The following is a 13,451-nucleotide window of genomic DNA, read 5'->3' as shown; positions in this document are numbered from 1 at the left end:
ACCTGTTTCCTGTATTCTGTATGTTTTCCACAATCCATTTTAGTGATTTCAGCTCAAGGATTAAGTGAACCCCCTTATCCTTTAAGTAACAAAAACAAGTTGGTATTAGCTAGGGGAGTCACTGTCTACATTTTCTGGTAACTGCATATTTCTCAGGACCATGGTCAAATTTGTTAGGAGCCTTTCAAGGATCTTGTGTAGTCTCTAATCGGCATGAGCCTGCTTTCCACAAAGCAGTGTGTAGCCTCTTTGGTTTTGCTTTTACGGTAACAGTAGTTCATTACCTTCACCCACAGTCTTTTAATTTGACGTTTGCTGTGCAGCCTTGTGTCTTGGGCAAAGTCAAGTAATGACCCTAGACTCTTTGTTTCTTCCCTACGACGGTTTCAGTAGTCATTGGATATTGGGCATGCTGGGAATTATCACTCAAACCTTCAAAACCTTGCAGTCAGTTGGAATATTTTTTGAGCCATGTCTCTACCCGGGATCCGACAGTGGATTATTACGGTGGGAGTATAGAAGAAGAAGACGGAGTTCCGACGCTGTTCTTGAGATACAAACAGTCTCAAAATGAGACCAGCAGAGCAAGTAGTTAGACAAGCATTTGTGTGCTATTTAAAATAGTCAAAGAAGGAATCTCTTTTACTGGGGAAGATTATTCTCGAAGCAAGTTTGAGGAGCTGTGTGGAGGAGGCAGGTGAACTGAATCAAGTAGGACGACGGATGTCCCAGCCAGGCGGTCCTCACATCCTCTAACATAACTAGAGGAGGAAGGCCATAATGAAATTGCCAGATTTTGTTCCAGGATTCTCAAGCCTGTGGGATTTGAAGAGGAAGGGCGGCAGGGGGCGGAGGCACTGGGAAACATGCTTTGGGAGAGGGTGAGGCTTCTGCTGAACCTTGAAGGGTGAATAGGATTTGGATAGGGAGAGAAGAAAAATTATGAGGAGGGCATTGTAAGTGTGAGAGGTGGATACAGGAGAGGGAGTCCTTAGTGGGAGGGAGGGAAAGAGGAAGAGGGACAGGATAAAACAAAAGGTAATGACTGATGTAGGAGTTAACAGGACATGCTCAGGAGAATAATTGTGATCAAAAAGCTAATTGTGAGTCTTGTTGAAATGTAAAACTGGTTAGATGTGTCCAGTAGGACCGCTCTAGAGGACCTGAATATCAGGCAGAGATTAGACAAGCTGTTTTAGGCATAAGCAATGATAGCTTCCTAAAAGGGGATGGACATGATCGACATGGTTGTGGGCACTAGCTGTGGGCCATTTTTTTATTCAGAAGATATGTATTACAAATGCTTTGTCGGGGCACTTGGGTGGCTCAGTCAGTTAAGAGTCTGACTCTTGATTTCAGTTCAGGCCATGATCTCAGGGTTGTGAGATCGAGCCCCGCATCTGGCTCCGCATCTGGCTCCGCGCTGGGCGTATAGCCTTTTTGAGATTCTCTTCCTTTCTCTCTGCCCCTCCCCCCCCACTTGCATGCACTCTGTCTCTCTCTCTCTAAAAAAGAGAAAGAAAATGCACTGTGTTTGTGCATTATTCTAAGGGCTGTGGTGAATACAGAGATAAGTAAGCTGCATCTCCACTCTAATAAGGTTATAGTCTTGTTGGGGAAATAAATTCATTCAATAAGCTGTTGTTCGGGAGGCTGCATAGCAAAATGGTTGAGAATACTGACTTTAGTGGCAGGCAGACCTGGGTTTGAGGCCTGGCTCTACCTCTCAAGAGCTGTGTGACTTTGGGAAAGTTACCCAACCTCTCTGAGCTCACTTGCTCGTCTGCAAAATGGGAATAACAGTATCACCCAGTTTATAAAGTTTTTTTCTGAGACGTAACATACATAATGTATATAAAGCATTTCACAGAATGCACCTACAGAATAAGTCCTCCGTAAATGTCAGCTGTAATGTAAACTTACAATGGTATGTTATTATATTATCTTAATTATTATCATTACCTACTCTGTAGGCACTGTGATCAGGGCTGGGAATATGAAGATGAATGGGATATGGCCCCTTCCATCCAAGAGCTTTGTTATAAATGCTATCCTTGTGGTGACTGTATTTTCCCACTCAAACATTGGTACGTAGGCTCCGACGGTAGAACGAGATATTTAAAATCAGAGCTGCCTGAAAGAACCCTGCGCTGGTTGTCGCAGAAGAAAACGCAGCCAGTCCTGTGCAGAGAGGATTGTGATCTCAGGTGGGTTCAATCTGAAGAGACTTCCTCAAAGAAGCTTTTGTAGAGCTAGGTTAGGAGATGGGTGGAGAGCATTCCACGGAGAGAGGCACAGAGGAGAAGGAACAGGGGGTAGGAAACGGTGGCCTGCTTGGGAAATGGGATCTCTCTAGAGCGTGGGTCGAGGGGGCCGTGCACGTGATGGGAAGTGACATCGGAAAGATAGGCAGGTCTCAATACAGAACCGCGTAGGGCCTTGAATGCCGTGCAAGAGAGGCGGGACCCTGTGTTTTGTAGAATCGATCGTAGGTCTTCTCTCCAGGGAGCTAGCAGTGTGAAGATCACCTTGGAGGGACACAAGACTGGAGATAGACCAACTCAAAGGCTTTTGGACTAGGTCAGACATGAGGTGATCCAGGGGTATGATGGAAAAATCCAGACTGCTTATTTACTTCGCCCTCCCTTTGTTTCTCTGGAGACAGAGCAAAGTGGGGAACTGGAAAGGGACACCTGATTTGGCAGGGGAGATAGCTGAAAATGGGAACTAATGCAGCGGGAAGTTCAGTGTAGACACTTAGACTTTCCTGCCTGGAATCCTCCTCACTCAGCTTCCTTCTCCCTTGGACCAGAGGGTCAAGTCCAGATTTTGAGTGGAGCCCCTCTAAATATTTTTTTAAGATTGTATTTATTTGAGAGAGAGAGAGAGCACAAGCAGGGGCAGAGGCAGAGGGAGAAGCCAACTCCCCGCTGAGCAGGGAGCCCGATGCGGGACTCGATCCCAGGACCCTGGGATCCTGACCTGAGCCGAAGGCAGACGCTTCACCGACTGAGCCACCCAGGCGCCCCGAGTGTAGCCCTTCTAAAGTGGACCCTGACCTTCGGCTCCTAATCATGTCTGTCCTAAATCCCAGGCACAGTGCTCCAACCAACTGCATTTCTCCACCTCCAGAATATAATCTTCTCTTCACATCTCTGTATCTAGAATACCTTCACCAGTGATGTCTGTCCGAGGAATTCCTACTTAGGTTCTAAGATAAAGTTCAAAAGTCCTCTTTGGAAAACCTTTCCTGACCCCCACGGCTCTCACTAGTATTGTCTTTGTCTTTCTGTTTCTCCCACTAGACAGTAAGCTCTTGGGACTTTGGGTCCTAATTCCCTACTTGGGCAGCACACGACACAGTGCCTGGTACCCACTAATAAGCCTTCCATTAAGGCCTGGATATAAACGAATAAGTGAGTATATAGGGTAGACAGTCAAGTTGAAATCTTGTAGAAAGTCACTTGGAAGTACAGGTGTGGAGCTTGAGTAATCATGGGAAGAGTCGGTGAGCTCGAGCTCGGTGTTGAACACCCATGTGACCTGGAGACTAGTGCTGTTGACTTACCCGACTCGGGAGGAGACAGGGTGGCAGTTTCTGTCGGTACAGGTAAGTATGTGAAGTGTGGGTGTTCCGGAGCAGTGCCTGATTTGGACAAAGGAAGGTGACAAATACACCCCTTCTTGTTGACCGCTGTTGAATTATTCACCCTTAGCCGTGGCTGTGGGGTTTGGTTTGGTTTGGTTTGGTTTTCATTTATTGTGAAACAACGTATTCTTCCATGTTTTGTCCACCCTTTGTTGCTCTCTCCTTCGTGGCGGCTATGCGAGCTTAAATATGTGTTGCCAGATCTCTGATTTAAGTAACCAGCCTCGCTTCCCCAGTAGTATTTACCTGGCCTGCTAGTGGCTGGGATAAAGCCTCTGGTTGAATATCCCGGGTGTTTCTCCTGTAGTTCCCTTTCAGCTACCAGAAAAAGAAATACAGAGTTCATAATCAACTCCCGATTATCCACGGATGAGTTTCCCAGCGTGTGTGCCCTGCCTCCCGCCCCACGTGCTGCTGAATGACAGAGATTAGTAAATAGATTATTCAGTCGGCTGCATGCCTCCACTGAATCGCTGTAGGGGCTGAAAACAGGCACCCCTCCTCCTCTCCCATCAAATACCTTTCAGAATTTTTGACTGATAGTTTCAGGTAGTCAGTTGTACGCACACCTTTCTCAGCAAAGATTTGTGTTCAGAGTTTGAGTGTAGTTAAATGAGCCCGCGGAGTGGTTTCATAATTGCTGCATTGTTAGTCAAACTCTGTAATTAGGGATGACTTCATTGGCCTAAGATTTCTCTATGGGTGACGCCCTGAATTCAGACCCAGTCGTACACCATATCCTTTTATGAAAAAAAACAACAAACAAGGTTTTGTTTGCTTTTCGTTTTATTCCCTTTTTTTGAAAATCTGTTTTCCTTTGTCTCAGATGTTTAGGGAGAGAGAGGATCTGTGTTGTTTTCTTTTTTTTTTCCCCCTGCAGCTTTCCCTTTATAGAGGAGGCAGGCAGAGGAGCTAGGGAGGAAACAGAATTTGGGACAGATCAAAGTGCTTTGCAGATGAGAAAATTCAGAAAAATGCAGAGACCCTGGGAGCTTTTACTTTTGATTAGTATTTCATTTGTCTACATTTAAATGGAAGGAAAATATATTTCTGTGTTGTTGGTTTTTTTAATATCAGCACGCTTCCTCTCTCTCTCTCTCTCTCTTTCTGTCTATCTCTCTCTCTCCCATGTAAATAAAGTTCACTTTTGTGGGAAGACAGACTGGGGAAAAGGACATATTTCAAAAGTCAGACTTTCTTTTGGCCTGTCAATCACATACTGTGAACTTGAAGTTAAACTTTTATTCAGCAAGTAAATTTACTTTTTACCTCTTTACCTTTTACTTTTGATCGCTGATGAAAAAAAAATGTGCAGATTGGGAAGAATATGATTATATTGACAAGCTGTTAGTGATTTTTAAAAGTGGTCCCGAAATATTTAAAGTAAAATTTGCATTTGTGAGAGTATCTCCTGGCCACTCTTCAAGTTGTAGTTAGAAACTGGCCTTAATGAAGGAGCCAAATTGAGTCATGGGTGAAAAGTGGCTGACAGGTTTTCGTGGGGCCCATCCTTCTTAAATTACTTTGACTAAAGGCTTATAATTTTTATGTACACAGGACATCTTTATACTCTGGAGTCAATAATTATAGGGCAAATGGAAAAACTTTCCATACACCCCATTTAAAAGGTTCTTACTAGAACTTACGCCTATTTTTATATAGCCTCTCACAACTACTTAGACATTCATTTATTCCCCCATTTTCTTTTTTTTTTTTAAAGATTTTATTTATGTATTTGAGAGAGCGAGCACGAACAGGGGTGGGGGCTGGAGGGCAGAGGGAGAAGGAGACGCAGATGCAGACTCTGACGTGGCGCCTGATGGCAGGGCTGGATACCAGGACCCCGGGATACCATGACCCGAGCCGAAGGCAGACGCTTAACGACAGGTGCCCCTCCCCATTTTCTTTCATTAAGGATTTGAAGTTACTGTATAATATTTTATAGCTTACAGTGTGCCTTCACATAAGCCATCCTTAATCTTCATGAGGACCCTGGGGAAGGAGGTATTATTGTTGCTATTTTCAAATGAGGAGACTGAGAGCCCGATGAAATAAACTTGCTCATGGACACAACTGCTAGGAAAGAGCAAAACCAGGACCCTGCTTGATGCTTTCTGAGTCCACGTTCAAGTCTTTCCATCCTGCCATTGTAACACCCTACAACCTTGGGTGAGGAACAACTGTTGCCCGTGTACAGGGCAATAATGATGTCAAATCCTCGGTTTTGCTTCATAAGCTCCAGTCTAGGATGTTTTAGTTGCTTTGAGAGAAGAAGGCCCTAGAGTGCGATGAATGCCCCATGAAGAGGAATAGAGCATCTATAATTTTAACTTGTAAGATTTTCATTTTTAAAATCTTCATTTTATTTTATTTTTTTAAAGATTTTATTTATTTATTTGACAGAGAGAGACGCAGCGAGAGAGGGAACACAAGCAGGGGGAGTGGGAGAGAGAGAGAAGCAGGCTTCCCGCGGAGCAGGGAGCCCGATGCGGGACTCGATCCCAGGAGCCTGGGATCATGACCTGAGCCGAAGGCAGACACTTAACGACTGAGCCACCCAGGCGCCCTAAAATCTTCATTTTAAAGACCTACGGGCAGTCTTAACTAAATTACTTAAATGTGCTGTTTTTTCCCCCAAGTTAATACTTAATTGCTTAATTTCCTTAAAGATACCGTCAAATACCTACTAGTAGTCTTAAGAAAAAAACCTTTTTTTATTCATGTGGGAAAAGGCCTGCATTATATAAGCAACTTTAAAAACTGTGACTTTTGGGGCGCCTGAGTGGCTCAGTTAGTTAAGCGTTTCGTCTGCCTTCGGCTTCGGTCGTGATCCCAGGGTTCTGGGATGGAGCCCCGCATCGGGCTCCCTGCTCGGCCGGCAGTCTGCTTCTCCCTCTGCCTCTGCCTGTTCTGCCGCTGCTCTCCTTGCTTGTGCGCACTTTCTCTCTCTCTGACAAATAAATAAAATCTTTTAAAAAAAACTGTGACTTTTATCAACTAAGGTATCTATTGTGAGGCTCTTAAATTTGACTTTGTACTTCTTAGATTTAGCTCAGGTGCCTCAGGGGAGCATTTATTTCCAATAATTACAAATAAATGAAATTGCGTTTATTTAAGCAAGAGACTCCTAAATTCAACTGTTCTGTTATCCTGGACCAACTTGCCTAGAAATGTTGTTTTGGGGATATATGCATATTCCAGTTCTTTTTATTCTTATTTGGATGTGCCTCCTGAAGTCTCCTGTGAGTTATAGGTGTTGTTGGGGAGAAAACAATTTTTATTCTGCCCTTGTAGCTTCTTTGGCTGGTCTAATTAAATTGACATAAGACAGATTAACAAGAGAAAAACAACAGTTTAATAACCTGCATACCTCCTGTATCCATGGGAGAGACCCAGGAAAACTGAGTAACTCCCTAAAATGGCTGAAGCCACCACCTTAAATACCACTTTCAGCTAAAGACAAAAGAAGATGCTGGGGGTGGGGAGTCAGTTATGGGAGGTGACCAGGAAAAGCACAGTAAACAACAGTAAGCTTGTTAATGCAGATTTAAGACTGTGCCTTCCTCCATTAATAAGACTTTCTAGAGATTTAGATATTCTCTTCCTGTTAGAGCAGGGAGACACTCTGACAAATGGAGATTTCCCTTTTGAATGTAAATATTTGATACAAAAGGTTAACTTCTCAGTTTTCAGAGCTTCACCAGTGTTTGCTATTTCTTAAAAATAACCAGCTTAAAATAATCAGTGTGCCAAAGAGGCATATTTTGGGGTGGTATATTTTGCTCCCCTTCAGTGTAAAAGAAGTCACTTTAGGCTTTCGTTAAGACAGTTAGACAGGGGGGTGCCTGGGTGGCTCAGTCCATTAAGTTAAGCCTCTGCCTTCGGCTCAGGTCATGATCCCAGGGTCCTGGGATCGAGCCCCGCATGGGGCTCCTTGCTCAGCCGGGAGTCTGCTTCTCCCTCTCCCACTCCCCCTGCTTGTGTTCCCTCTCTCACTGTCTCTGTCTCTGTCAAATAAATAAATAAAATCTTAAAAAAAAAGGGGGGGGGGATATGGTAGTATGAGAATAAAATCACTTGTCTTCTTTTTTTTAAACTCATATACTTTAGATCATTACTGATGTACAAACTGCTCAAACTGTAAAGGACCTTTAGAGACAAAGGAGAGGCCACATGTTTTGGATTTTCTGAGACAGTCTCACTTTCAGACTTTGTGTCCCATTGTTCTACATGGTATAGTTCATGAGGATGGTTAATAATTTCGTATTGAAAATATGACTACTGGGGCGCCTGGGTGGCTCAGTTGGTTAAGCCTCTGCCTTCGGCTCAGGTCATGATCCCAGAGTCTTGGGATCGAGCCCCACGTTGGGCTCCCTGCTCAGTGGAGAGCCTGCTTCTCCCTCTCCCTCTGCCTGCCTCTCTGCCTACTTGTGCTCTCTCTCTCTCTGTGTCAAATAAATAAATAAAATCTTTAAAAAAAGAAAAGAAAATATGACTACTTATGTATATAAAGAAAATTGTAGTGAATCCTATATAGTATGTTTGTAATCAGAAGTGTTAAACATCGTAATAGTAAAATAAAGGATACTTTTTAAAAGTACTGCCATTAGATTACAGTTTAACATGAAAAGTAGCTTTTTACTCTTAATTTTGAAAATGCCTACTCCATATCTAACTGAAGATCTTTCTTTACCATATAGAGCCTCAGACTACTCTGAAAGGTGATTTACCCAACTTACCTACTGAGAAGTTTTTCCCTCTTTAGTGACATTTTAACATCATAGGTAAGAAAAGTTTATGAAGAAGCAAGTTCTGTTTCCTGTTTTTTAAAAGTCTTTTTTGGGGGCGCCTGGGTGGCTCAGTCGGTTAAGCATCTGCCTTCGGCTCAGGTCATGATCTCAGGGTGCTGGGATCGAGCCCCGCATCGGGCTCCCGGCTTTGCGGGGAGCCTGCTTCTCCCTCTCCCTCTGCCTCTCCCCCACCAGCTCATGCTCTCTCTCTCTCTCTCTCTCTCTCTCTCTCTAGCTCTCTCTCAAATAAATAAAATCTTTTAAAAAGTAAAATAAAATAAAAAAGATAAAAGTCTGTTTTTGGTGAGCCTGGTTGGCCCGCCAGTGGAGCGTGTGACGTGAGTTCGAGCCCCACGTTGGGGGTAGAGATTTACTTAATAAAAAATAAAATGGTTAAAAATAAATAAGTAAATAAAGGTCTTTTTACTTAATTTTTGAAAATACCAGTCATTAGAAATGTGTATTGCATTGTGGTGGTATCATATGGTCAATTTAAAACATCCCGGGGATTTGAGAAAGCTGAGTTTGAATTCCAGTTTCATGGTCCCTCTGAACCTAAGTTGTCTTATAAGAAAAAAGAGGAGAATATTTACCTCCTAAGGCTGTTGTCAGGGTCCAGGGAATTAATACAAATATGAATTTATCTAACGTAGCTTGGCACACAGTTGTTGAATGGATGAATTTAGTAAAGAACTATTATATCGAGTGCCTTACTGTGTGCCTGGGACTGTGGTAAGTTCCAGAGAGAACAACTATGGCTGTGAGAAAGACAGGTGTGGCCCAGCTCTCTCTTGATGAGTTGGTGACTAGTTTTTTTTAAAAACAAAAATACCTAAAAGGGGTAAATACGCAATCGCAAAGAGTTTGTGTTTCGTATAGATCGTGAAATTTAACATATAGAGTACTTTTTTGAAAGAGGAACACATTTAAGGCCGTGAAACTATCCTGTTTGATATTGTAACGGTAGATCCATGCCATCATGTAGTTGTCCAAACCCAGAGAATGAACTCAAAGGTAAACCGTGGACTTTGGTGAGAATGATGTGTCAGTGTAGATTCCTCGATCGTAGCAAAGGAGGATGTTGATGACGGGGTTGGCTGTGCATGTGAGGGCAGGGGGTGTGTGAGGCCGAAATCTCTGTACTTCCTGCTCAGTTTTGCTGTGAACCTAAAAGTGTTCTATAAAAGTAAAGTCCTCAAAAAAGATTGAGAAAAAGACAAAGCCAAAAAAAAATAAAACGAAAACCCAACCAAACCCAGAGAATGCATAATCATTTTCATGCCTTTTTGTCCAGAAATTGTTGATAAGTTTGTATTTGGGGATTACCCATTGTGAAACAGACCTCCTTTCTCTATTGCAGGGCTCAGTAAAGTTTTTCTGTAAAGGTCCAGATCATAAATGTTGTAGGCCAAGAGGCAAAATCAAGAATATTGTATTCTTTTTTTTTTAAGATTTTATTTATTATTTGAGAGAGAGAACGCGAGAGAGCACAAGTGGTGGAGAGGAAGAAGCAGGCTCCCCGTTGAGCAGGGAGCCCGTGGGGCTCAATCTCAGGACCCCGAGATCATGACCTGAGCCGAAGGCAGACGTTTAACTGACTGAGCCGCCCAGGCGCCCCTTCACACTGAATGATTTTTAAGTGACTTAATGGGAAAAAATGGTAACAATGTGAGGTGATGGATGTGCTAACTAACCTTATTGTAGTAAATCATTTCATGATACACTAGTATATCAAATGATCATGTTATACATCTTAAACTTACACACTATTATATGTCAATTATATCTCAATAAAGCTGGAAGAAATGGAAGTAGCCAGTAAGATAGAAAAAGAGAGATAGGGCTTAATAGAGCAGTTACATATTCCCTTAATCTTTGGTCACAAAATTTGGACTTTCAGTTTTAACATGAATAACCACAGATTTCTATTATGTATCTCTTTCCTGTCATTGCTAAGTACCTTGGTTCTTCCTTTGTAAGAATTTGTCCTTGAAAGGACGATCCAGAGCTATATTTTTTTTCTGAATAACTTTTGGTAAATAATGACTTCTCATGTGTTTGTTTTCTTTATTATGGCTTTAGCTATAAATATGGGAACGTATTGAGATGGTTTTAGCAGTTCGCAGTTCTGTTTAAATTATCTCTAAGATGAGAATTTCACAGGAATACTTATAATCATCACAAAAATCTTTCAGTCTTAAACCTTTTTGGTTTCCTCCTTAGATCTTTAAATGGAGGAGATGGCTACCACTCAGATTTCCAAAGATGAGCTTGATGAACTCAAAGAGGCCTTTGCAAAAGTTGGTAAGTAGTTTTTTATAGCTTTAACTATACTAAAGCCATCTTTGGCCCTAATGAAGGTTAATTCTCTAAAAAATTACATGAATGGTTAATCATTAATCTTAGGGCAAGGTAGTTAAAATCAACAGGATAAAGTTTTATTTATTTATTTTTTAAAGATTTTATTTATTTATTTGACAAGAGAGAGAGACACACAGCGAGAGAGGGAACACAAGCAGGGGAGTGGGAGAGAGAGAAGCAGGCTTCCTATCAAGCAGGGAGCCCGATGCGGGGCTCGATCCCAGGACCCTGGGATCATGACCTGAGCCAAAGGCAGACGCTTAATGACTGAGCCACCCAGGCGTCCCTGGGATAAAGTTTTAGAAGCTACACTTTAAACTATTATTTCTAATTACATCTGTCTACTATGGTCAAAGGTTTTTAGTCTAGGGTACCAGTCCTTAAAGGGGGGGGGCGGGGGGCTGCTGTGGCTCCTGAAGATTTTGAACAGATTTTGTGTTGTTATTGTATTGTGTATCATATTTTTCTGAGGAGAGGATTTGGAGCTTTCACCATATTCCCAGAGGGGTGTGTGACCCCTGAAAATGTTAGATGATGATTAGATGATGTTTTACCTTTGCCCCATTGGCTTGGCTTTATTGCCGCCTTCATGGATCTTCTGTGCCTTTGGACAGTGCAGCCCGTTCTGCCTTCCCACGTTACGTTCTAGTATCAGCATTAGATGGGAAGACATAGCGCGCCATTTGGTTTTTCCTTAAACCTCATTGAACGTGTCTTAGAATTTAGCAGCGATGGAAGCAGTTTATAGTATTTACATTCCAAATTTCATTGCTCAGGTCAAATCAGTAGAAGCTAGTAAGAAAACAGGGTGAGAACTGATCATTGATGCATGTACTCACATGAGTCAACACGGGCTTAGAGAGGCAAACTACTATTTGGTATCTCCTTGATTAAAAGGTACAAAGTTAGATCATAATTTGTTATTTAAATCAGACTTAAGTCTTGGACCTGTGTTGCAAATCTCATTAATGAAAAGTAAGGAAGTGTACATCTCTACTCCCATACATTCATGGCCGGCATTGTCTGTGAAGGCGTTTAGTAAGTTATAGCTTGCCTTGGGAAGAATAATGACTGCCCCCCTCCAGCCAAAGTGACTGTTCACAATCGCGTCAGAATTCCAAGTAGAAAAAAAAACGGATAGGCCTGAATCTAACACACTTTTCTGTGTGTGTATGAAAAAAAAATGCAATCTGTTAACTGGCCATAGACGCTACCTGCTGTAACAAAGAGTACTACCCAGTCTGATACAAGATTGATTACGAGAAACAGCAGGTGAATTCTTGGCTGCAACATTTTTTAAATCTCATTACTCTGTAGAAATAGCCTTATCAGAATTGTTTTAGGATTCCATATCCTTTGAACCTTCTTTTTTGTTTCTTATAATCCTCCCTCAGTGTTGGGGACAGTCTAATTTGTTTTTTGTTTTTTTTTTTAAGATTTTTATTTATTTATTTGACAGAGAGAGAGAGAGAGTGAGAGAGGGAACACAGCAGGGGGGAGTGGGGGAGGGAGAAGCAGGCTTCCCGCTGAACAGGGAGCCCGAGGCAGGGCTCGATCCCAGGACCCTGGGATCATGACCTGAGCCAAAGGCAGACACTTAACGACTGAGCCACCCAGGCGCCCCCAGTCTAATTTGTTTCTTTATGAATAGAAGTTTGGGTAAGGACCAGGACTTACTATGGCCATTATTGAATCTTACCTCGCTTCCTCAAAAAAAAAAAAAACAAAAAAGCTCATTCTTGAATATAGGCCTTGTTCTCATGGGAAGCATCTTGGAAATAATTGTATGCAGTATCTTTTTAAAATGTAAAGCTATTCAAGTATGGTTTACTTGACGGAACTGAAATACTCTTATCGGTAAAAGAGCTTCATTACTCTTTACAAACTTTAATGATATGAAGAGGATTCACCAGTTGTCTCCATGGAGGAACCAGGGTTAAATTGCACTAAGTGAGGGATCAGTTAGAGCTTGGACTGCAAGAAAGTGTCATCGTAGAATTACTCTTATTTTAAATCCTACATCTTGGAGGGGTTAGGGTAGATGAAGAGAGTCCCAAAGGCAGCACATTAGACCATACATCCTATTGATGTCCCTAACAGGCATATATTCATTCCTAAGATATGCAGGCTCTTACTACTCTACATGCTCTAAGTAGAAATTCTGGAGTCCCCGATTTCTGCCTGCCCTGCATATCATTCAGTATCTAGCTCAGTGTTGTACGCATGTTAGGTTCGCAATTGATATTTAATTGACTGAATCCCAAGGAATTATATGTAATCTTTTCACGTACTGAGACTTTGTTACCCACTGTAAACTAAAAGGGCCTTTGTTACAAAGATTTTCATCATGGTGGAATTTATTGCTAGAGGTTTTGGCCATCACGTTGTAGCACATAAAATTTATATATATATTTTTTGGCATAATAAAGGCTTGTGTGGAGTCTGTCTTTTAGAAAAGTGTTTAAAGATCCAGCTGAATCTTTTGATTTTTCCTTTAAAATCTTTGTAGTTTGTAGTTATTAGTTACGGAGCCCTCAGGCAACTGTCAAAGGTGTTATGGAAATTTTTTTTTTTTTCATTCAGGGAAACTTGATTTGAAAAACAAGCTCTAGAACTTACTTTACTGTCAAGGACGATTCTTTCTTATTGGT

At 42.0% G+C, this 13,451-nt stretch overlaps 1 protein-coding gene across 6 annotated transcripts in view; it reads left to right on the top strand.

Annotated features, from left to right (window-relative positions):
• The window catches only part of PLS3 (plastin 3), an 81,705-nt gene that overhangs the window by 33,817 nt on the left and 34,437 nt on the right, over positions 1 to 13,451 (top strand). For 3 of the 6 annotated variants that reach the window (XM_078065101.1, XM_078065105.1, XM_078065107.1), the window contains exons 2-3: positions 8,350 to 8,433; positions 10,663 to 10,743. In XM_078065101.1, the coding sequence (XP_077921227.1) occupies positions 10,671 to 10,743 (73 nt within the window). In that variant the 5' untranslated portion in view covers positions 8,350 to 8,433; positions 10,663 to 10,670. Of the gene's footprint in view, positions 1 to 2,095; positions 2,208 to 8,349; positions 8,434 to 10,662; positions 10,744 to 13,451 lie in introns of all 6 variants that reach the window. The other 3 variants (XM_078065102.1, XM_078065106.1, XM_078065103.1) reach the window with 2 other exon arrangements.

This window comes from Halichoerus grypus, chromosome X, assembly GCF_964656455.1.
Source record: "Halichoerus grypus chromosome X, mHalGry1.hap1.1, whole genome shotgun sequence".
In the NCBI taxonomy this organism is placed as follows: domain Eukaryota; kingdom Metazoa; phylum Chordata; class Mammalia; order Carnivora; family Phocidae; genus Halichoerus; species Halichoerus grypus.
This window is presented reverse-complemented; position numbering and strand designations above follow the sequence as displayed.